The sequence below is a fragment of the Lepisma saccharinum genome, chromosome 1 (assembly GCF_977018435.1).
Source record: "Lepisma saccharinum chromosome 1, izLepSacc3.1, whole genome shotgun sequence".
NCBI classification, from domain to species: domain Eukaryota; kingdom Metazoa; phylum Arthropoda; class Insecta; order Zygentoma; family Lepismatidae; genus Lepisma; species Lepisma saccharinum.
In genome coordinates, this window is record NC_139229.1 from 88,236,920 (window position 1) to 88,263,005 (window position 26,086).

At 37.9% G+C, this 26,086-nt stretch overlaps 1 protein-coding gene across 5 annotated transcripts in view; it reads right to left on the reverse strand.

Annotated features, from left to right (window-relative positions):
- RhoGAP54D (Rho GTPase activating protein at 54D) overlaps positions 1 to 20,369 on the reverse strand; it is a 65,368-nt gene extending 44,999 nt beyond the window's left edge. For all 5 annotated transcript variants that reach the window (XM_083134459.1, XM_083134451.1, XM_083134468.1 and 2 more), the window contains exons 1-5: positions 19,944 to 20,369; positions 19,106 to 19,280; positions 7,935 to 8,104; positions 6,366 to 6,575; positions 5,476 to 5,699 (exon numbers count right to left, since the gene is read on the reverse strand). In XM_083134459.1, coding sequence (XP_082990585.1) covers positions 5,476 to 5,699; positions 6,366 to 6,575; positions 7,935 to 8,104; positions 19,106 to 19,224 — 723 coding nt within the window. In that variant the 5' untranslated portion in view covers positions 19,225 to 19,280; positions 19,944 to 20,369. The remainder of the gene's footprint in view (positions 1 to 5,475; positions 5,700 to 6,365; positions 6,576 to 7,934; positions 8,105 to 19,105; positions 19,281 to 19,943) is intronic.
- Between the last annotated feature and the right edge of the window lie 5,717 nt (positions 20,370 to 26,086).

Below are 26,086 nucleotides of genomic sequence, written 5' to 3' on the forward strand. Positions count from 1 at the left end.
AAAAAAAGTACAGAGACAGTTTGATAGTTGGAATGAGGAATTCAGAACAGCAGAAATGAAATTCAGTGCCAAAAAAACGAGGTGCTAATAAAAACAGTAATTTTGCCTGTAGTATTATATGGGTGTGAAACTTGGTCCCTTACATTGAAAGAGGAAAATAAATTGAGAGTATTTGAAAATAAGATCCTTAGGATAATATTTGGACCTAAAAGGGATGAGGAGACAGGTGAGTGGAGAAGGTTACATAATTTAGAACTACATAATTTGTATTCATGTCCAGATATTATTAGAATAATTAAATCAAGAAGACTTAGGTGGGCAGGCCATGTGGCACGAATGGGAGAGGAAAGAGGAGTTTGCAGGATTCTTGTTGGGAAACCTGATGGTAAGAGACCTGTAGGAAGGCCAAGACGAAGATGGAAGGACAACGTTGAGATGGACCTAAAGGAAATCGGTAGGGATGGAAAAGAGTATATAGATCTTGCTCAAGATAGGGACAGATGGAAGGCCTGTGTTGCTGCAGCCATGAACCTTCGGGTTTAAGAAGGCTAGAGAGTTAGTTATTTCGTTAATAACAACAAGAAACAGAGCCAGAAATGAACCAAGAATAAAGGTGGACATGGAAGAGTTGAGGGTAGTGGAGAGTTTCAAATATCTAGGAAGCATAATTGAGAGAAGTGGAAGAATAGATGAGGTGGTCAACAGAAGAGGAAAAATGGGTGATGGTCTATGTCAAAGTGTTCGAAAATTAATATGGAACAGGGATGCACCTATGAAATGCAAGGTAATATATAACACACACTATGTGACAATAATTACATATGGAGCAGAGACTTGGACAATGACGAAGAAAGATAAAAGAAAGATGCAGGATGTGGAGATTAAATCCTTATGGAGTATATTGGAGAAGACTAGAAGGGAAAGAATAAGGGATGAGGAGATCCGACAGACAGTGGGGGTGGTGAAACTTCAGGACAGGAAAGATCAGGCACAGATGAGATGGTTCGGACACATGAAGAGGATGGATTCAGAAAGACTACCAGTAAGAGCTTACAATGCACAAGGAGTGGGAATAAGGCCAAGGGAGAGACCAAGATGTAGGTGGAAAGAGCAGATAGTGGAGAGAGTTAGGAGAAGAGGACAAGATTGGAACACTGTGGAAAGAGAGGAGTGGTGGAAGACCAGGAAAAAATGGAAAGGTTTGACTTCTATGCCGACCCAGCCAGAGGCAGGAAACGGCCAAGGATGATGATGACGAAGACCTAAATCACCTCCTAACCACCCTCAACAGAATACACCCCAACATAAAATTCAGTAAATAAGTAGAGAGAACCTTAATATTAACTTTTTCTTACTTTTTCGTAGTTCTATTAATTTTAGTGGCTACTGCGACCATCCTCATAGGAACTTGTACTGTAGCTTGGCGTGAAAACAAGCACTCCAAGAACGGTACAAGTTCCAACAAGCATGGTGGTAGTGGCCACTAAAATTAATAGAACTACGAAAAAAGTAAGAAAAAGTTAATACTATTGCTCTCTGTTTTTATTTACTACCATGCCTCTCATGTCTCAAATATAAATAAAATTCAAAATTCAGCATAGAGAAGGAAGAAAATGGCCACCACAACTTTCTCGATTTTGGCATTTGAAGTTCAGTGTATACATTGTAACCCAAATCAGAAGAGCCCTACCAAACTTCAAAAAGATATTACCTATCCAAACCAGGGTGGCTACAAACAAGCAGAAATTAAATTCCGTAACTTTTCCAGGTTTTCCAGGACAAAATTTACATTTTTCCCTGACAATTACAAACTAAACTAAATCGATGTTTTTGCAAATGGAAATAATAAACATACAGATCCAGGTATGGATTTGTTAAGTACCAATATTATCTTCTATGAAATTGACTCAATTTCTCTATTCTCTATGATTTGAATTCAAACAGCAAAATAGTGAATTTGCAAAATTATTACAATTCACAAGCTAGGGAAGGATTACGGAATTTTATCATACGCAGTAACTATAAAATAAAATACTTGATTATTTTAAAAGTTACGACTAAATGAGAGAAGAGTGATTGATTAAGAAATACAATTTGTAATTTATCAGTCTTAAATACGGAGAAACTAGTACTCACTTTTATCCGCGAAGCTGTTTTTTCTTCTTTTTCGATTAATTTCAGTGGCCACTGCCACCATCCTCGTTGGAACTTGCTGCGCTGTTGCTTGGCGTGCGTCTTTTGTTCGTAGTTCTCTGGCTGCCGTTAGGTGCGCTGTGCATCTTGGTGCGTCGTCTGCTATTTCCGGGCGATAACTGCTGCAGTAGTGGAATCCAAGTATGGTGCGCTTGCCCGCTATCGATGTTTAGTTCGTGCGGGAAGTGCATTATGGCGTGCGTTTCCTTGATTTTGGTGTCTATGAGCGTGTGGGCAGTGTGTTTGACTCGAACCTTTTGAATTTTATGGCTATTGTATTTGATATGTCTAGCAAGACCAGTAGTGGGTTGGGCTTTTTTCGCATCTGCTAGGTGCTGTTGGATTCTTTCATTGACAGATCTGATGGACCTGCCGATGTAATGAGCCTTGCATTCACACTCTGCATCGTATACACCTGGGTTATCAAGGGGGGAGAGGAAGTACCGTTTGTGCAGAGTGTGAATGCAAGGCTCATTACATCGGCAGGTCCATCAGATCTGTCAATGAAAGAATCCAACAGCACCTAGCAGATGCGAAAAAAGCCCAACCCACTACTGGTCTTGCTAGACATATCAAATACAATAGCCATAAAATTCAAAAGGTTCGAGTCAAACACACTGCCCACACGCTCATAGACACCAAAATCAAGGAAACGCACGCCATAATGCACTTCCCGCACGAACTAAACATCGATAGCGGGCAAGCGCACCATACTTGGATTCCACTACTGCAGCAGTTATCGCCCGGAAATAGCAGACGACGCACCAAGATGCACAGCGCACCTAACGGCAGCCAGAGAACTACGAACAAAAGACGCACGCCAAGCAACAGCGCAGCAAGTTCCAACGAGGATGGTGGCAGTGGCCACTGAAATTAATCGAAAAAGAAGAAAAAACAGCTTCGCGGATAAAAGTGAGTACTAGTTTCTCCATATTTATATACTACCGCGTCTCTCTTTTCCCAATCATGAATTATCAGTCTTCTTGTACATTCTCGGTATTATATGTTGATATTTCCACTGAGGTTTGGAACTCTCTGCTTGCAAGAATCATGAGTGTGGACTCATTTTTCGATACATAAAGCTACTTCTCTCTTTTCTGTAAAGCAAACAACTTAACTCTTGCATATAATTGAAACAATTGAATTGTCCAAAAGAAAGTGCCATATTTCCTTACATTATCAATGGGATTTCTGCTGCAGTACATTATATCCAAGTGAAGTACCGTGAAACTGACAACATGCAGTTATACTATTATTGCTGATGAAAAGGATATGTAGGTATTAGAAATTTAACGCAAGGAATTTATAGAATTGCATTGTATAGGTACCTGATTTAGCTAACCACACATTAAAACAAGAACAACACTCTGTTGATAACAGCTTCTGAAAATTCATATACGAGAGGCATCCTGAAAAAAGCTTCAATGGTGCCTATACGCAACACTAGTGGTCGGAGAGTGACACACACACATGCAGATAGGAAGAAGTGGCATGTAGCTGTAATCTGGTACATTTGCAATGCAGCCATTTTAGGACAGTTCTAGGTTAAAGATTGCAGCTCTCATACAGTCTCCCACAGACTGCGATGTAGCCTAAGTGTAGTAATCAGATTTTTGCACGCTCAGAATTTGGCACAGAGCCACCAGTAATCGTGTGAGGTGTGCAGACCAGACATCATGAGCAATAGTATGATCAGACTATGAAGACCAATACAATGTGCACGACCCCATACAGCTGAGTACATGCAGGCTTCTTTTACATCATTTTAAGTGAGAGATCTTGGACCACTCCCTGTACAGCACTGGCCTTCCATATACCGACTTTCATCTCTTTGTTTAACTGAAGAGGTTTCTGTCAGGACAAGGATTAGACAGCTACACTACGGTAGAGATAGTTCCAGTCCTTGCTGTCAGACACATATGCCCTGGGCATACAAAATTTAGTGCCATGCTACGACAAATGCCAGAACAACAGTGGTGATTATGCCTAAAATTAGATTAGGATTCTTAGCTTGGTAATTCAAAACACATCTCGCGCGACAAATACTGAAGATGCGACTTCCGTGTGATGGTAGATACGCACTTGATGTCTTGTTAGAACCCTGCCACTTTGCTCTGTGCAAATGGTTTTGATGGAATAATTCCGACAGCCACAACAAATCATGTATTTTCCACGATTTATAGTTTACTCTTGAATAAAATGTTGGAAAACTTGCACGTCATATGTACACAAATATGGCCTACAAAAAGTCAAGAACGTTGGATTTCATGGAATTTTTTGTTGTTTTAGGACATTTTTTAAAAAAAATTGCTAAAATGCCAACAATTCGCATTATTTCGATATTTCGAACAGGCGAAAAATGTGTCCAGACATCACTGCACATTCATAAACACAACTTCGCAGCAATTACCATTTTTCTCGGTTTTCACGTTTGCGAAAAATCAATGTCCCTACTAATTGGAAATTACTTTCTGGCCACCCCTTGTATAAATCAGTAGATGGAAAGTAAAAATTTAGCAGGGCTGGCAGAGAAAAGTCAATTCTTGAAGAAAGTGATTTGCTTTTTTGATTGAATGATTCGAGTAAATATGATATTAAAATATTTACGTATTTATTATTAGTATTTGATTTCATAATATTGAACACAGCATCGGAAGAACCAATGAACGAATTGGAGAACAGTTAAACATTGCCAAAAAGGGTCACCAAAATCAGACCTCTCACAACACATCAATACCACACACCATTCCATCTCCTCCGTACTTCGCCTAACTGGCTCCCTTGCAAAGAACATCATAAAAAAAATTAAAAAAACATGCTATCATCTAGAAAAAACCAACACCAAACTCATATAACGAGCACACCCTGTACTTAAGCAAAATTATTTATTTATTGAGAAAATTTCAGATACAGATACTTACTACAGGTCTTTTCTACTCTTACGGCAGGTGCTCTATATGCTGGCAAGGGAAGTAAGAAGCAGGGAATACGCAGCAGACCAATCACACAACAGCGGTGTCACCAAGAGTTACGACATAAAGAGGAGGAACTACTACGTGCACCTCGTTCTACAAGCTGCTGCATCCTTATCTAACTTCGCTTGCCAGCATATAGAGCACTTGCCGTAATACTGGAAAAGAGCTATAGCACTTGTGCTATCCTACAGATACATATCATATTTAATTAATTATCCCCTAGTCTACAATGAAAATTAAGGTAGGCATTCCTTAACCAAAAAAAATATACAGAAGCAGTGTAAAATAACACAACACACTAACATACCTTACGAGGACATAAAAGATGAGGTGTAAAAAGGGTGGCTAAACTCTCTGGAGACATTTTGTTTCTTTCTTCATTATTTGCAGTCAGATGAAGAAGTTGCAGAATATCCTTTGCCAAAACTCTATTCTCTGCTGGCAATAGAAGCAGAAGCAACTGCAAAGCTCGTAGCAGACGTGCCTCGCTACGTATTGAATGGTCACTGGACACATTATGAACACAGTGCTCTGTAAGAAAATGACAACTCATTTGTGGAAAAGAAATACAGCACAACCTCAATTTTACGTTTTTCAGACCAGGCTAAAAAAAATTAAAACGTGTGAAAATGTAAAATCGAAAAAAAAAATATATAAAATATTGCTACATTGGAACCATCAAAATTGATTGTATAATGCAGGAAAATGTAAAATTGGGGTTTCACTGTATAAACCACAAAAAATTAAAAGCGTTCACATCGAAACACACAGAACGTTAATTGCATGATGATGGATAAAGTACAAGATCAACAGAATCAAATCATTAGGCTGTGTAAATTTTAAAAAATGCACAAAGTGTCCCCCATTAGAAGGGAAATAAACTAAGGCATGATGCATCTCCTTGGCATTCTGTGTAGATTTAGTTAGTCCATCATCCATTGACTATTTTTAAAATTTTGTCATTCGGAGTCTCAATAAATGATTGCTTGATTTGATTTATTTTATTTCACTTTTCTGCCACTCTCTGCCAGCCTCTTTTTCTCAGGAGCCAGTCTTTTTTAAATGTTTTATTTAATTACTCTCTTCTTTTGCAAATACGGTCTGCAACAGAGGTTTACACACAAACACATTCACAATACAAATTTTCACATGTATACAGAAGCCAAAACATTAATACATGTTGATTTTCAAACTTACCTGCAATTTGACAATATGCCGGATAGTAAGAATCTGTGAGCAAGGGCTCTGGTAACTCTGCAAGAAAGTTTTTCAACACGGATGCACAATCGTGGACAGAGAATTTTGCATCATCTAAGTTGAGAGGAATGCCTTGGTTCAGCAAATTCTTCAGCTCTTGTTGGCGCATAATACTTCCACTACGACGGAAGATGCCTTCTTGACAGATATCTGAAATAAACCAGATATAAAATCAGGAGATTGGGATGAAAAAAGCAACTTTTATAAATCATAGTAAATTAATATTCCAATTTAAATCTGTGCTAATTGTCCATGTATGCACATTCTCTTAAACCTTTGCCCCTTCTGTGGCTGAAATTCTTTAATTTGTTCTATCAAACCTAAATTCTTTCCAAGAACAAAGAATATAAGGTATAAAGATTGTATACTTAGCTCTTGAAAAAAACATGAATGTGCAGCACATCCAAATGTTGAGCAATATAAAGAATTTTAGACACTGAAGAAGCATAAGTTGTCTTTAATATTAAGAATATTCCAATTCTATCTATGGGTCTGCAAAAATGCTAATTCAGAAAGTAATTCATCCACTAACTTACTACATTGTGTAACACATATAACATAGTAAAAGTTACATCTTACAGAATGTACAAGAAATTGCTCATGAATAAAAGATTAAATATCCAGTACAAAAACTGGCCATATTTCAGGATCAAAAATTGAATATAAAATGGTATTCCAGTTCATTCTAATGAGTTCACGTTTCATTCTTTTCCACGTAGTATTATTTCGCAATCGATTTCAGGCATGCCTAACGAAGCCACCTGTCGATCGCAGGTAAAAACTACGTGGAAAAAATGAAACGTGAACTCATTAGAATGAAATATCTATCTCCCCCTAACCGCCAAAGAGATATATTTAGATACAATGTGGTATTCCAGTGTGAAAAATTGAGAATATAATTCTATATTTGATTTAAAACTATACTTATTACACAAAATAAACATTTCCTCTCTGATAAGACATTTATGTCGTGTGTATGTTTAGTCCTGTGTAAAAAAGTTCATTTTTGCTTCTCTAACATTTTCAACACACTTAACCAATTTTCCTGACAAAATATGGTAGGTAAACGTGTCTCACACCTTTCAAAACCATGGAAATGAACATTACATTTTATTTCAAATCTCGTGTTTCCATTAAAAACGGAATATGCATGTCTCCATTAATATTAAATAGAGCACTTTTAGTATAACCATGGCTTTTGGGTTACTGATTCTAGGTTCATGTGAAAATGCACTACGATTGAATCCAGAAAGCACGTTTAAAATTATTAAGTGAAACTGCTGAAATATACAAGTACAAGTATAGACAGGTTTTCATAACAATATTAGCATCAGGAATGATATATAAAGTAATGTCAGCCAGCAGAACTTTTCTTTGCTGCTCACTCTCTAAATGGGTAAAATCTCTTTGGGTCAGAGTATACTTGTGGATCTGCTTGTAGTTCCTGTTCCAACAGGAAATTACACTGTCAGAACTTTTTCACATATTAATAAAATAAAAAGCACTTACTTTCCTCTCTCCTGAGATACTCTATCAGTTGGTAAACTTGACAAATCCCCTCTTGAGTTAATGGAGCACCTTCCATCACTCCTTTCGATTGGGTCTTTGGTTTTCTTGTAAAAGGGGCAAAGCTCCACTTCAAAGGACGGAATTTGTTTTTCTCTACATTGCAGTCAACACTGTAAAAAATCCACATGAATATTTAAATCAAACATACATGAATTATGGATGAATGAGCTTCTTGAGTTTATTTTAAATGAAAATTTAATGTCACTGAAAGATTTGTGCACTTTCTTCAGAACGTTTCTGTTAGTATATTTATATAGCTATATATGGTAGTAATACAACAAATTGTGTAGAATGGTAAAAATTGTTTGAGATAGAATGCAATGGTTTGATAACGAAGTTTTCAAATTTGCTTGATTTGCTCCTGCATAAATGTAAATTGCACACTTTTCACCCTTGCACCAAATATAGATTGCAGAGAGCCTACGTTTCCTGCAGAAATTAATACAGCCACAAAATGATAGTATAAATTTCAGCCCACATGATCTTAGCTTAAGTCTAACCTGGCAACACTGCCCTCAAGCACCGATAAAGGCAGGGAAGATGCGCGAATGCTTTTGACAGAAGGTTTTTTTTACTTGTGGTCGATCTTTAACAGCATGTTTTCTGAGGAATTATTTTTCCCATCCTTATACTGCTCTAGGGTCATTCCATCTAAAATCAACTAATTTTAAAATTTGGTTGCATGGCCATTTTAGAAAAAATTCATTTTTAGTACATAGGTTTGTACAGAAAGAGGCAAGAACAGTAGTAAAGGAGGAAAGAAGAAAGTGGATGCAAGAATGGGCCAAGTACACGAAGATGTAAATGGGAACAAGGAAGTATTGTATGGATTAGTGAGAGAGAGAGAAGAGAAAGGGGAGACAGCTGTAAGCTAAGGGATGAAAGGAGAAACATTGTAGAAGATGATGAAGAAATAAGGAGAATGTGGAGAAACATTTCGAAAAATTGCTGAACTTGGAAAAAGGAAACAAACCTGAAGAAGTGAAGGAAATAGAAAACTGGAAGAAAAAAATGAATCTCACATGGAAAGAAGTGGAGGAAGCACTGAAGAGAATGAAGAGAGATAGAGCACCTGGAGTAGATGAAGTGCCAGTGGAAATGATACTAGGAGCAGGAGTGATTAGTATGCACTGGCTGTACAAAGTTATGAAAACAGTGTGGCAAGAGAGAGAAGTGCCAAGAGATTGGACAAAGGCAGGTGTGATCACACCCCCACCCCACCCCCAAGGTCAATGGCGCAATCCCCCCAAAATCATGTCATGCATCCTCCACAAATTATATTATTCGCGCACTCAAACCATATAGTAATTCCCACAAAGTAAAGCTCAGGACGAAAATATAATACGGTTCCTCTTTCAAAAAAAGTCACCCCCCCCCCCCCAGTTTCTTGGGGTAAATATAATTATTTTAGTAACCCATAACAATAACTACGTGGATTTTATCTTCAGTTCAAATTTAACTTGTTCAAGGAAATTTCTTTCTGTGACGTGAAGTTAGAAATGCGGATTCGATATATTTTAATTCCAAATGATGCACCTGTTTTGAATTAAGCAGCATACCAACACTAAGCATTAAGTGATGTTATTAATGAATATCAAGAATATCGCTTATGTCTTGTAATGCACATATAGTATAAAACTTCACATTCACCTCAGCAAAATGCCAAAGACACACACATCCTTGCAACACAGTATTGCGAGCGATGCGAGCAAGAAAATTTTTATATCCATCTCTTTGCAGGCTTTCAAGAATATTAATTTAATGGGATGTCAATACTTTCTTAGCATCCCGAGATAATTAATCAGGGTGGCTACAAACAAGCAGAAATTAAATTCCCTGACTTTTCCAGGTTTTCCAGGACAAAATTTACATTTTTCCATGACAATTACAAACTAAACTAAATCGATGTTTTTGCAAATGGAAATAATAAACTCATACAGATCCAGGTATGGATTTGTTAAGTACCAATATTATCTTCTATGAAATTTGACTTAATTTCTCTATTCTCTATGATTTGAATTCAAACTGCAAAATAGTGAATTTGGAGAATAATTACAATTCACAACCTAGGGAAGGATTATGGAATTTTATCATACGCAGTAAGTTTAAAATAAAATATTTTTTAAGTTACGACTAAATGAGATTAGAGTGAAGAGTGATTGATTAAGAAATATACATTTTGTAATTTATCAGTCTCCTTATACATTCTCGGTATTATATGTTGATATTTCCACTGAGGTTTGGAACCCTCTGCTTACAATAACCATGAGTGCAGACTCATTTTTCGATGCATAAAGCTAATTCTCTCTTCTCTGTAAAGCAAACAACTTAACTCTTGCATAAGTGAAACAATTGAATTGTACAAAGTGTCATATTTTCTTACATTATCAATGGGATTTCTGCTTCAGTACAGTATATCCAAGTGAAGTATTGTGAAACTGACAACATGTAGTTATACCATTATTGTTGACGAAAAGGGTATGTAGGTATTAGAAACTTAACGCAAGCAATTTATAGAATTGCATTGTATAAATAACTGATTTAGCTAACCAAACATTAAAACAGGAGCACTCTGTTAATAACAGCATCAGAAAGTTCATATATTAGGGGCATCCTGAAAAAAGCTCCAATGGTGACTGTACGCAGCACTAGTGGCCAGAGAGGAAGAAGATAGGAAGAAGTGGCATGTAGCTGTAATCTGGTACAGTCGCGATTCAGCCATTTTAGGACACATCTAGGTTAAAGATTGCAGCTCTCATACAGTCTCGCACAGACTGCGGTGTAGCTTACGTGTAGTAAGTATTTTTTCATGCTCAGAATTTGGCACAGAGCCACCAGCAATGTGTGCAGACCGGATGTCGTAAATGATAGTATGGTCAGACGATGGTGCAGACAATTCACGGAAGGCCAATCGAATGTGCACAAGCCCATACAGCTGAGTACAAGCTGCTCCTTTGCATCAATTCAGGTGAAAAATCTTGGACCACTCCCTGAACAGCTGTGGCCTTGCATTTACCGACTTTCATCTCTATGTTCAACTAAAGAGGTTTCTGGCAGGACAAGGATTTGACAGCTACACTGTGGTAGAGATAGTTCCAGTCCTTGCTGTCAGACACATATGCCATGGGCATACAAAATTTAATGCCATGCTACGACAAATGCCAGAACAACGGTGGTGATTATGCAGAAAATTAGGTTAGGACTCACTGTTACTAATGCCATATATTACTACTGATATTCTTTTTTTATTTATGCCTAATCGGTAGGGACCTTGATTTTTCATTTTTTATCAAATTGGTGTATTTTTGTATTTTTTTTTAACTATTCAGTGTTATTTTTTTCCAAAATTCATTTTCATTTTAGCACATTTTCTGGCAAATATCTGAAATTATACCTTCATGGTGTCTTTAAACTACTGTTTCGAATTGTAAGTCACATGGCCTACGCCTCTTCGTGAGTTTGATATCTTGGAAGTTATTTTGGGAAAGTTATGTTCCATACCCCTTTTTTAATTTTAAGGTAAGGGTTTTAGATAATGGAATTTTCCCTGAATATACTGAAGGTTGCATAATGACCATAAGTGGTGACGCACCCAAAAATTTTAAATCAATAAACCTCACGTGACAGATACCAATATATTATGGCACCAAAAATTGGCATTATCTCTTTTTTTGACTTGATAGTGTTAAGTTTCCCAAAATTCGCGTTTTTGTTTTAGAACAATTTTCTGCCAAATATACCAAAACTTAATACTTCCACTTTAAACTATTATTTTAAATTGTAGGTCACGTGGTCTACATATTTTTGTGACAGTTTGATATAATGGAACAGATTTTTGAGGAAGTAAAAGTAAAGTGCTCCCCTGTGCTTAGCACTAAGCCATGAAGGCATCTAGGGGGTGTGAATTTAGGGTCCCGCACTTTCTTGATCACGGCGGAAGGTGGGGATGATGTGATCAGCACCACGCTCCTGGCTAATTTTATTCCCCAAAGTTTCCTCCAGGTACCCGCTTGATATGACGCTGGGTGGGCACCGGAGCAGTTTGAACAGGTTGAAAAGATCCCGGTTCTCCCCCACAGGGGATCGACCCCAGGTCTCTCGCATGGTAGTCAAGATGCCCTAACGACTGAGCTCCATTATTTCTCGCTCGACAAATGCGGCTCCCATGTGACTGTAGATACGCACTCGATCTTCTGTTAGAACCCTGCCACTTTGCTCTGTGATGCAAATTGTTTTCATAGAAGTTGAAAAAATCGTGGGAAATACATGATTTAATGGATGTCGGAAGTATTCCATGTATAACAAGCATTATAGTTTACTCTTGAATAAAATGTTGGAAAACTTGCACATTCTATGTACACAAATATGGCACATTTTGTTTCTTCAAATCTAGAAAAGACAAGAATGTTGGATTTCATGGAATTTTCCGTTGTTTTAGGCCTTTTTTAAAAAAAAAAATCGCTAAAAACGCCAACAATTTGCATTTAATGCCAAATTTACATTTTTCGATATTTTGAACATGCGAAAAATGCATCCAGGCATCACTGCACATTCATAAACACAACTTCACAGCAATTGACATTTTTCACGTTTGCGAAAAATCAAGGTCCCTATTAATTGGAAATTACTTTCTGGCCACCCCTCATACAAATCAGTAGATGAAAAGTGAAATTTAGCAGGGCTGACAGAGAAAAGTCAATTCTTGATGAAAGTGATATGCTTTTATGATTGAATGATTCCACTAAATATGATATTAAAATATTTATGTATTTATTATTAGTATTTTATTTCATAATATTGAACATTAACTTCACTCAGTGAGAGATTAATTTCCATCTCTCACGAGTTTAAACAGACAGGACAGAGAGTGGCGTTAATTTCATTGCAATACTAGTAAAAAAAAAAAGTAAAGTGCTCCCTTGTGCTATGCACCATGCCATGAAGGTGTATAGGGGAGGTGTGGGGTTAAGGCCCAACACTTTCTTGATCACGGCCAAAGGTGGGGGTGATGTGATCAGCACCACGCCTCTGGCCACCTTTACCCCCCCCCTCCCCCCAGTGTTTCCTCCAGGTACCCACTTTATACGACGCTGGGTGGACATCGGAGCCGCTTGAACAGGTGAAAAAAATCCTGGTTCTCCCCTGACAGGGATCGAACCAGGGTCTATAGCATGGTAGTCAGATCCCCTAATGACTGAGCTACCGCGGCTATCTAGTGTTGCAGAAAATTTGAGGTTGGGAGCATGCACTCGCCAAATTTTTATAACGTTCACCAATGCAGATTTATGTTTCACTTTTTCGTGATAATATTCAATAGGCCTATACATCACGTTTTGACGGATTCTCCTTGATATCTAATAATAGTGCAATGTCATTCTAAACGTATGTTAACTTGTGCGAAACCAGTAATACGTCAGGATGATGAAAGAAAACCTTTTTAGCACTGCTACATTAAATAGGGTGAAGTAAGCCAGAAGAGTAATAAAATTTCATCAGCATATTTGCAGTCTAAAGCTCTTATTTATGCGTGCGATTTTTGTTGGATGTTGCAGTCTGAAGACATCAACAAAAATCAATTCCATAAGAGTGCCATGCATGCAATTTCTGTCGCATGTTGTAGTGAGATACTTTGAAGGGTGGCGATACTCGACAAATATCGTATGTATCAATGGAGCCTATTTGTTTCCACGTTCCTTAAGTTTGTCCAAAAAAAAAGTGCCTTACTACGACGTCCGACAACTATCGGATGGCGCCACCCACTCTCATCCCCTCCATCTGTTGACAGTTCTGTCCCAATACGGACAAGAAAAATTGATAATTCAATGCATTTTCCACGTAATATTTATAGGCTTAACACATTTTTATTTAAGACAAAAAAAAACCTCAGGAAATTAATTTCTCTCCCTCTCTCCTCCTGCCATCACTGGTTTCTGGTGCCGTGGTTGTGTTGTGCATAAAAGGGGCCTAAAAGTTGAGGCTGAAATTTAGCAACAAGATATCCTGTTCCCATGCAGAGTTCCATAACAATGATGATGATGTGGAAAAAAAAATCAATCAAGACAACATTCCCTGACTATTTTTGACACCTCAAATTCCCTGACTTTTCCCGGTTTTTCAGGTCTGTCACCACCCTGTTAATTAGTCTTTCCAGCTTTTCTTTTGGCACGTTCGGGGTTCAAACATCGCTAAATACAGTCTTTAAAATTTAATGTTCGAACTCTCTCTCCACTACAGAAATTCCTTGAAAAGCTAATATGTAACACTTTATCAAAAGCTTCCTATCTCCCCCTATAAATTGAATACTCAATCCTACCACCATAACTTCCAAGCCAATTTTAGGTTTACTGTTGATATTGAAGAGTGGATATTGTCTACTCCAAAAAATTAATTCTCAAGTCTCCACACAAGAATTTGGCAACAGTCTAAGACAATAGTAATACCCAAGAATTGGATACCCCCCTCAATTTAATGCTCAAACCCCCTCCAACTAAAATGCCCGCCATAATCTAAGACCTACTGCCCCCCCCCAAACATTTAATTCAGAATCCCCCCCAGAACACACTTGTAAAATAAGTCCTATTATTTTGGAGGTGGATATTTCTCCTACCCTCCTCCCTTCGATAACACTCTTCAACACTTTATTTTCTTCTTCTAATGGATTAAATATGGTGCATTTAAGGTGTAAAATTTTTTACATATATATCTTGAAAAATATATATAAATGTTGAATTTTATACTATTTGAAGGGGGAAAAATCCCCCACAAAATTTCGATGGCGCAACCTGTGCCATAATCCCCCCCGTGGGCACCCCTGGACAAAAGGACTAACAGTTACCATATCCAAGAAGGGGGACAGAAAGGAATGTAAAAATTACAGAGGAATAAACTAATGTGCCACTCAGAAAAGGTGTATGAGAAAATATTAGTGAAAAGAATAAGGGAAGTAACAGAGCTGAACATGTGAGATGAAGAGTATGGATTTAGAAGAGGCAGATGAACACTAGTTCTGATATTCACCATAAGGCAATTACAGGAAAGGCATTACGAGTATGGAAATGACTTGATTATGACATTCCAAGATATAGAAAAGGCATACGATAGTATGGACAGAACAAAGATTTGGAAGGCTCTAACAGAGAAAGTAGTCGAGGAAGAGATAGTGTATAGTGTGCAGAGCACATACAAGGTGAACCAGAGCTGTGTGAAGGCACCAGTGGGAAGAACAGAGTGGTTCAGTAAAAGTAATGGATCAAAACAAGGAAGTGTTCTTTCCCCACTGCTCTTCATAATTACAATGGATGCAATTAACAAAGAGGTGGGGAAGAAGATAGGAGAGGAAGAGATGAAGGCCTTGTTGTTCACTGATGACTTAGTAATATGGGGAAACAGGGAAGAAGAACTACAGAGACAGCTTGATAGTTGGAATGAGGAAATCAGAAGAGCAGAAATGAAATTCAGTGCAGAAAAGAGAGGCGCTAATAACAACAAGAAACAGAGCCAGAAATGAACCAAGAATAAAAATCAATATGGAAGAATTGAGGGTAGTGGAGAGTTTCAAATATCTAGGAAGCATAATTGAGAGAAGTGGAAGAATAGATGAGGAGGTAAACAAAAGAGGACAAATGGGTGGCGGACTATATCAAAGCGTTCGAAGATTAATATGGAACAGGGATGCACCTATGAAATGCAAGAAGGTAATATATAACACATACTATGTAACAATAATTACATATGGAGCAGAGACTTGGACCATGACAGAGATAAAAGAAAGATGCAGGCAGTGGACATGAAATTCTTATGGAGTATATTGGAGAAGAATAGAAGGGATAGAATAAGGAATCAGGAGATCTGACAGGCAGTGGGGTGTGGTGAAGCTTCAGGACAGAATACATCAGGCACAGATGAGATGGTTCGGACACATGAAGAGGATGGATGCAGAAAGACTACCAGTAAGAGCTTACAATGTACAAGGAGTGGGAATAAGGCCAAAGGGGAGACTAAGATGTCGGTCGAATGAGCAGATAGAGAGTTTTAGGAGAAGAGGACAAGATTGGAACACTGTGGAAAGAGAGGAGTGGTAGAAGACCAGGAAAAAGTGGAGAGGTTTGACTTCTATGCCGACCCAGGTAGAGGCAGGAAACAGATGAGGATTTTTGTACATGTTTCTAGATATCAAAAGCAATGTTCAGAAACAAATTTTGTCCTTGGTTGGCAGCCATTTCTCCAACATGGTGCGTGACTTTTTTTCCTCATTGTAGCAGTTTACAGAAACCTTAATATCTCAAAAACCATTTCAGATAAAGTGCACTTGCTTGCAAAACTATTTGCATCACACAAGAAGTGCAAGGGAAACTGCAAAGTTGTTTTTCAGAAAGTAAAACCCTTAGCAATAAGATTTTGCAGATCTTCAGTTGTCATAAGTTGTAATTTCATTTTCTGGTAAGTCAAATATTAAAATCCAATGTTACTATATTATCTGATGTTTCTTTTACCCAACTTTAAAAATGAAAAAGAAAAGGCTCATTCTTATAAATATGCATGTTTTTCCGCAACATCACAAATGAAGTTACATACGCTACCTCACATTGACCAAACAAGTTGAGATTTTTACTGTGAGTTAGGTTCACGCAGGGATTCCTTTACGCCAAATATCAGATTTTACACAAGGACCCATCTAAGATATTTAACACCTAAAAATGTCAAAATTCCATAAACGGCAAAGTTTAAACCAATACTAAAAAAAGGGGTGCATTTCTAAGCATTGATATTTTATTTGCAGACACCCTGCAGGTAGGTCTACACATAATTCAAGCCTTAGACTAAACCCCTTCATTTAAAAAATCTGGCTCCAATTTTTCAACTATTGTTACCCAAATTTCCACCATAATTTTCATACTTACGATGCAATTTTGAGCAAAACATACTTGAATATCATAAAAAATATACTTCACTGGCTACAAATGAATTGTGTTTCAGGTCTCTAGCTCTAATGGTTTTTGAGATATTAAGGTTTCTGTAAACTGCTAGATGAGCAAAAAAAAAAACACGCACCATGTTGGTAAAATGGGCACGCCAGGAGAACCAAGGACACAATTTTTTTTAACGTTGGTTTTGATATCTAGATACATGTACAAACCCATGTACTGAAAATGAAATTTTTCTAAAATGGTCATGCAACCACCATTGGATGACTTGGTATGGAATGACCCTTTATGCATATTTGTATACAAGCAGAAACTTGTTTACTGTTGTCTTGGATATGACTGCTGCTGACATCTACATTGTGATGCAAAGTGATTTTAAATGCTTACATGGTTAAGTTAGGTGAGTCATGTTTGTAGCTCTTAGAAATAAAATTATGTCTCTAAGTGATTTAGTTGTTAAGTCTGGTGGTCAGGTGCAGGACTCTTAGATTGAAATAACTTCCCTACGAGCTTCCAACCCCTGATCACATGGTATCTAGTTTCAAGGACAACCCCTTTCAAGTCTTGCATGAAAATATAGCAGAAGTCTGTCGTAAGATAACAGTAAACATTCAGTGGCTATTCTCTGCTTGCGTAAGTTACTTTTTACATCTCATTAGTCATTTGCAAAACTCTAAACTGCACTAAATACTTAAGTCAAAGCTTCAAATTTGCATGCAGAATCATTTAGTTTTCGGGTCGGGTACCCTATTCTACACCCTTGAATTTTCAATTTTTTTTTTTCATTATGAAGATTATGTGATCCTAATTGTGAATATAAAAAAAATTGGAGCGTGGAAAGAAGTATTTACGACTGTACAGCCATTTCAAGTTGAGATTTTGTCGTTTGAAATTGTTGAGTCCAAATTTCCCACCGATTCCGGGCTCCGCCCCTGGGGTAATTGACTTACCGCCCCCTACTGCTACCGCAGCCCCGCCTTTATCTAGAGTCCCTTTTAAAGGCATGTTAGAAATTGGCCGGAGTCACCTGCCCCAACACTATTTCTCACTGTTTTCTGCATTGTCACATGAAGATACCAAAAATGAAGGCTAAAATTCAACCTAAGAAGGTAACTTACCTCTTTTTAGCAAGGCCAGGCACTGAATTGCGGGTCGAAGTTAAATTTCTAAGTCCAAAAATGAAGTAACTCCTACGTTGAAAGACCTTGTTGTCCTTTTCCACAGAATACCACCCTCCACTCCCTTCCCATCATAAAAATAAGAAGTCACAAATTATCCCATCCCACAAGTCATTTAGAAAAAAAAAAACTCCCCTTTACGGCATGCAGTTGCCAAAAAGAAATAATTAATTCCAATTTCTGAAGTCACATAAATGAAATCCAATGTCTGAAATGTCCAATCCGCCAATATATCACACAAATAACATATCACAATCGCAAATGTTCCCATTGGACAAGTCCATCATAAGAAAAAGAATAAAAAATCAGACGTGCGCCTGTGACATGAATCCATGATCCGAAATCTTCAGACGGTAAAAATTTACTATCCTTCGGACACCTCTAATTTTTTCGTTTCGTCAATTTTTGACATTCGTACTTATGTATCTGCTTTGCGGAACATTCCTGAAGGTGTATCAACGTTGTTTTGATGAAATTAATTGCAATTTTTCACATTACCAGTAAGTCTTTCTGATAGGCCTTTTCGCTTGCCTGAGACGAACTAACCTAACCATGCACCAATGGTTCGTGGGGCTAGCGCCAATGGTTCGCAATTATTTCCAATTTCTAGATCCTGATACTAACACGACACCAAATTTTAACTATGTTTCCTAACCTAACAGAACTAACCTATCCACACGCCAATGGTTGGTGGGGCTAGCTATTCTCCGTCAGAGAATTAATTTTCAACAAACAACATGAATTTCAGCTATGAAACATTCCTACATCACACAAAACACCTTCCCGATGTTCGACAATGCTACAGGAACTTATTACGGTAAGTAGTTTCTTCTGTAAAAACAAATAAATGTGTCCGAAGGATAGTAAACAAGAACAAAATTATTTAACGGGTAAATTTGTATCAACTTGAGAAATTCCACTCTTATAGGGTATGGAAAGTAACATCTACAGGGAAAATAAATATCGACTTAAACATACAAATAAAACATCTGAAGCCACAGGTACTTACTCATCAGTTTGGAGATCCAAGACAAAAGACAAGTGCATGCGGACCAAGGTATGATACTGTTCTGGATCAACACATCTCAATTTCTCAGCTAAAGCATTATCATTATCAGTAGAATCCATGGTTGTAGATAATTACCTTTAAACAATTTACTTAAACGCAAAATATCATCTTCTAACTGAAAAAATGTAAATACAAACAGAAATTATGAAAAATAAACAAAAACGAAAACAAAATTTATAAAATGCAGCCTATCTATTTCCATTAACAAATCATGTTAACCTTTTTTCTCTGTTTACCTGTCTATCAGGATATTAATTTTTCGAATTAATAAAAAAATCTGCAGAATCGAATATTTACAATTTCAAACACTCCATCTTCCTTTTGAGTTCATTTCAAATTAACCACAATATCTCATAATAATTACAATGAACACTGTCAAATGTAAAATACCTAATTTGCTACACTAAAATTTCAGAATTGTGTTAGTAGAAACAGTGTTCCTGAGAATTTATAATTTGGCTTCTTAAAGTATATATGTTCAGTGAATTATTTTCAAATATCGATAAAATTATGTGAAGTTTCTAATAACAAGAAATTATAAACTTATGGAATTTCATACATTTAAAGCAAAATTAACACAAAATCAATAAACTTCAAAACGTGATTCATTATTAAACAACATTATCCTTAATTATTTCAATATTTACCTAAAAATTACTTCCTTTAATATCTACTTCTATACAGCGGTTTATAAAGTACTTAATATTCTGAATTTTGAGAATTATTCAACCGCATCTTAAAACAAGTTACAATAATAAACTTTTTCTAATACACTGACCTTATTCAATTGGAAGCCACTTGAATTCTTCTTCGGCCTACGCAAACGTGTTTTGAGTATTCACTTGAAACTTGTGCACTACAAAATAACATCACTGCTTAAATTTCACCGCTATTATTTTTTTATCTGCTGCACAATATTATTTTACTACCAAAACAACTAAACTTTCCTACGAACGCCTACGACACACCCAATGAAAAGCGCATCGCACTGGAGTTATAATTTCTACAGCACACACGAATTTGCTGCAAATCATCAATCCCACTTTATAAAAATACGTCTTTAAACTTTGAATCGTGTTATAATAAACAGTATTGAATACTCTCTGGTTAATGTGCTATAAATCTGTTTTAAAAAAATAATAATGTTGAACACATCCCGACACATCACACAGATTAGTTTTTGAATATGGCGGAAGGAGGTACGTCACCGTTCATTGGTTGGGGGCTACGAACTATAACCAATAGAAACTCGCGTTTCTTGCGTGACTAGCAAGAAGTGTATTCATTTCATCACTTTATCACTCACCACTCCACTCGCAAAGCCGAACTGTATTCGTTCATAATTTCAGTAGCGGTGTGCGGAAAGAAAAGTTTTTGCAGTACCGACATTTGGAAAGAGAAAAAACTGCCATTCCCTGACTAGGCAAAATATGGGCCTGCCCAGCCCAGAGGGAGGTGGAGAAAAGATACCTATATTCTGATTAGAGTCGTTTGGCAATTCAAGCTGAGTCTCAACGCCCCCCACCCAACTCCCTTACTAATTAATCACAAGTTCCCTCGGTGCGTGGGCATAAGTGTTCCTTTGGGAAGGTCCCTTATTCGATTGATTTCTTTGCTTTATTTTACTTTGCTTCTTGTGCCACTTTTGGCTAATTTGCGAAGATGGGGATTAGTGGTGATATAATGAAATTGATGAATGGACACTCACAAACATTCATGCCCAGGCCAGTATTCGAACCTGGGACCCCTGGCGTAGTAGCGCGATGTGATAACAACTCCAGGAGTGAGGGGGCGGCGGTCCCTTATTCGATTGCATCCAACAATCATTTATATTCACCGTCGAGCTGTGGATTAGCCTCTAAAGGAAGAAAAGTGACGTAAAACGAGAAAAAAAAACATCAAAAAATCACAATACTTTCGCAATAAAATATACAACTAGCCATCCAGAAATAGCATACATAAAATTTAAGGAGAAGTTTCATTTACTACATCAACGTTTTCGACGTCTCTTCGGCAATTGCTTTGTAATCAAGGGATCTCGGGTTCGATACGCGGTGTTACTCTAATTCAATTTAAACTGTAGGTCCAGTCCGGATTAGCAAATTTGTGCATAAAGTGAACTTAAATCAAAATCTCAAACAAACCTCTGGTCGTTGTTGAACGTGTCGGGTGCTATACTCATGATCTCCCCACCATACATTTCGGATTTCTAGCGCTAGCCTGAAACTTTGAGCATAGAATAGTTATTCTATGCTTTGAGTGTGTCCATTCATCAAATTCATCTAATCACTATTTATTCTCATCGTCGCGATTAACTTTAAATGCCCTTACAAAAAGAAATAGAAGTTTAATTTTATGAATGTAAATGATATACAAATGTCATTGATTGCAAGCCCACATAGTTAGGCCCGCTTTATACGAAAGCATTTTCCTTAGCATTTTTCTTAACATTTACGCCATGACCAAAATGCTACCGTGTAAAGTGAAAAATCTTATGGCATTTCAGATGTCATGGCATTTCTCAAGGATAGAACCCGTCACAGCCCGTCCTATTTCCGTAGCATTTTTCGTAGCATAACCAATCAGAAGCGACCTCTAGGTCGCGAGTGAGGTTGTAATGGCGGCCGCGTGAGATGTAAACAGTGTATCACTTCACATTTTTAAGAGCCGATAACTACTCAACCGAGAGGAATAATGTGTCGTATAAAACGTTATTAGGTACACAACAATGGCGCTGCTTAAATACACACTTTACAACGTTTACTGTACACGTATCGAAGAATATTTTAGTTGTTTCAAATGTAAACACAGTGCACTCAGAATAGATGGTGTAAGTCGACCTGCCTTTCATGCTGTATATGTTATACATTGTAATCGCAAAAGCTAGCCGAAAAGTTACATGAAATGTTTGCGTGTACTATGTGCTATAAGATTTTTGCAAGCATTTGCATAGCATTTATGCTAGCAAAAATGCTAAAGGAAATGTTTTCGTCTAAAGCCTGCATTAGCCTCCTAATCTTGCAACCAACGCAGCACACGCACACTACATACATACTTTAGTGCACACACACACACACACACATACATTCATACATACATATGTGTGTGTGCACAGGTACGTATCCTTTCGGGGGGGGCTGAACACCATTTTTTAAAGGGATGTAGATAGAACCTCATAATTGTATGTTTAAGGCCAATGGTGGCACCAAAATGGGGGGAGGGGTGCAAGGAAAGTTTACTTTCTCTTGGTGGACAAGACTTAGCATTAAGATGCCATAGTGTGATAGTGTGGAGGCAAAAAAATGGGGAGCAACTATCCCCTAAATCGCCACTCTTTAAGGCTGTCATTTTAATCAGAACGTGAAATCGGAACATTTTCTACCACTCAACTCCTCTGTTTCCATGCATTAAATTGTATGTCGGAATCATCTCAGTAGGCTATGTGTGTTTGTCCATTTATTCTCATCAGGCATCAAAACATCTATATACCAGAAGTGGTATTACGAAGCTGTTACACATGCACGGGGGATCCACAACGCGAGATTCGAACTGTGTGCTGGAAACTGGACGCAGACAGTTCTCGAATATTTCTCTCTGATTCGAGCCTGAACACTACCAATGTGTCTTGTTCTCCCATGTTTTCAGCTCTTATAAAAGCCGAAACCCACCAAATTGTTCATATTCAGGCCTAAGCACTCGCCAGTGTTCAAAATTCTCTGTTGAGTGTGTGTCGAACCCGGTGACTTAAACAAAATTATTTTTTATGCCATGAAATTCTCGGACTGCATGCACGAAATTTGGTCCTGGCATAACTAAATCATCACTCAAAACTTTGATTTTCAGTTGATCTGTGCAGCTTAATTATTTTTTAATAAACCGCTCCACCCGGTATTGCCGAAATATTCACTTTAGATAGAGAGACCTTCGATCTCTTCGGCCCTCGACCTGAACTACTCGTAGCACTACAATGAGGCTCCAGAAGTTCCGCTGTCGTCAATGTCTTCAGCTTTGGGCCCGAATTGGAACTAGTAGTAGACTTCGTTACTTTACGGTATTTAGTCCTTTTCATTTTCGAATCACTAGATCTTATAAAGCAACCAATGGATACTGACTGATCACTAATCAACTGTATGAATTGTCACACTAACCTCTGAAGTCTCAACCGATTCTGTTGTACAGATCAACCGGGAAATTGAAGCAGTGTATATTCTAGAACGTTCCGCAGATAAAACGATTCGTAAATATTGTCAGTAGTCGACTCCTTCTCTTATTCAAGAACGTTCCTTCTCGCTCTAGCCCTTTCCAGAGATTAAAAATTAAAACGAATCACCCTACCTGTGGCGCTACCTTTGTTGAGAAGCTTCCAAATGCTGACAAGTCTCTACATAGTGCTCAAGTTCGCTGCGACAACACCGAAAGCGCAAGAAAAGCTTACGTGCAATATTGTCAACAACATGGTTATAGAACATTCTCCGTCATGTCTCTATAATTATTTATCTCAAATTATCATCACATTATTCAAAAAGCCAAAAACCTACGTAATTATATCTACTGTAAACAAAACAATTTCCTGAAGAGGGGGGCTCGAGCCCCTGATCCCCACCTTGGATACGTGCTATTAACAATAATAGTTATAGAACATTCTCCGTCTTGCCTCGATAATTATATATCTCCTTAAATCATCGTCACATTATTCAAGACGTGCCTCCCCGATGGCGCAGTGGTAGCGTCGTCGCCTTGTAATGAAGGGGTCCCGGGTTCGATACCCAGTGGAGGCACATGGCACAGTGGTTCGGATCCCACTTTCTGTGCATAAAGTGGACTGAAAACAACAATTCAATCAATCAACATTATTCAAGAAGCCAAAAACCTAATTTTATCAGTGTAAACTGAAAAATTTCTTGGGGGAGGAGGCTCGAGCCACCTGATCACCACCTTGGATACGCGCTATTAACAATAACTGGGTTACAGAACATTCTCTCGTCTTGCCTCGATAACTATCTCTCCCAAATTATCATCACATTATTCAAGAAGCCAAAAACCTAATTTTATCTAGCGTAAACTGAAAATTTTCTGAAGGGGGGCTCGAGCACCCTGATTCCCGCTTTGGATACGAGCTATTAACAATAACAGGGTTATAGAATATTCTCCGCCTTGCCTCGATAATTACTTCTCTCCTTAAATTAACGTCACATTATTTTATTTAACACCACAAGAAACAAAAAATCTAATTTTATCTAGAGTAAACCGAAAACTTTCGGGGGGCTCGAGCCCCCTAAGCCCCCCTTGGAAACGTGCCTGTGTGTGCATACACACACCCAAAAATATTTGAGAGATCCTGAATGGTTTGCGTTGTTACCTTTGTGACCAGTGGTCCCGGATTCGATCAACGATTTTTAATTAATCGTTAATGCAGGTACCTAACAGGCTTCCTCTTCAGCGAACCATCTCGTTTAGTCATCCCTCTGAACTCCAAGATTTCGATATGACCTAACATTCGTGAGGGCACTCTGAAGGTTACATCAAAGCAACATTAGCAGGCTCTGCTCTTAGAGGCCAGAAAACAACGGCAAGAGAATGGACGCGCTGACCACGATTATGGAAATTTAAAGGACCAAACTTTTTTAATTGGAAAGAGCATATTTATCTAAAAGTTTTCTCACGTTACCGCATAAAGTATTGAGGAACATAAAAACTGACTACTAACAGAATGGAAATGAATCCTCTTATATTTCAATCTCAGCCGCTAGACTCCTGATGTGATGTAGCTACCATCGCTTTTCATTTTCGTGTTGCACCAGAAAATTACGCATTCCTTCTGTCTCATGCTACTACGCTCATGCGTTATTCAAGTCACTTCCCTGTTTCCTCTAAACTGATTACCCTGAGAACCTTTCATGCTTTCGTTAATGCAGGTACCTAACAGGCTTCCTCTTCAGCGAACCATCTCGTTTAGTCATCTCTCTGGACATCACTTTCCCGTGGTATACCAAAACAGGGAGGAGGGTGAAGCTGAAGTGGAAGTTGGGGGGTGGGGAACAGAACTAAAGTGACATTGACAAAGGTATTATTTAAAAATAAATGTTCAAACATGGGAAAAAAGTGGCATCGATTAGCTAAAAAGAGAGGTCATTTACCCTCCTTACGATCTTTCTTTAACACAACTGAAGACTAAAATTGGTAAACGCTGTAAGTGCCACAATAATTCAAACACCGTTTTCCACGTTAAACTGTGAAATGTGCCATGCTTTATAATGTGGTAAACGTGAAATGTGGCTGGTAGTTCAAAGGGTGTGTAAAGAGGTCACTAATGTGCACGTTCTTACGGGATGATGTGCGAAACGATGCGATTTCCCAACACTTTCGCTTTTGGCACTTACAACGTTTACCACTTTTAGTCCTCAACTATCCCCATCCAAAAAGCTGTCAATATATCAATGTTACCTTCAGGTGGTTATGTGAAAAATTATTTTCCTATTTATAATTGCGTGTTATGACGCCAGGGGTCCCGGATTCCAATCCCGGCCTGGGCATGGGTGTTTGTGAGTGTTCAGTCATCAGTATATCATCATTCATCTCCATCTTCGCAATTATCCAAAAGTGGCAGAAAAGCGAAGTAAAATAAACTAAGTCAATCAATCAAACTATTTATAATTGCATTCTTATCTCCTATTTCTAAATATATTTATTATTATTATTATTAACGTCACTATTCTGACACCTACGATGAATGCTAATTGTGTGAAATTATAAAGGAGGCCTTGATTTGCTGTGCGGTTCTTACGCACACGCAGGGACGTCGTTAGGGAGGGGCACGGGGGGGCACCGGCCCCCCGAAACGTTCACGTGGCCCCGGCAAACTGTTCTACATTTGCTAAAAATTTTACATTCATGACAAATATTGCAAAATAGTGTTTCAGT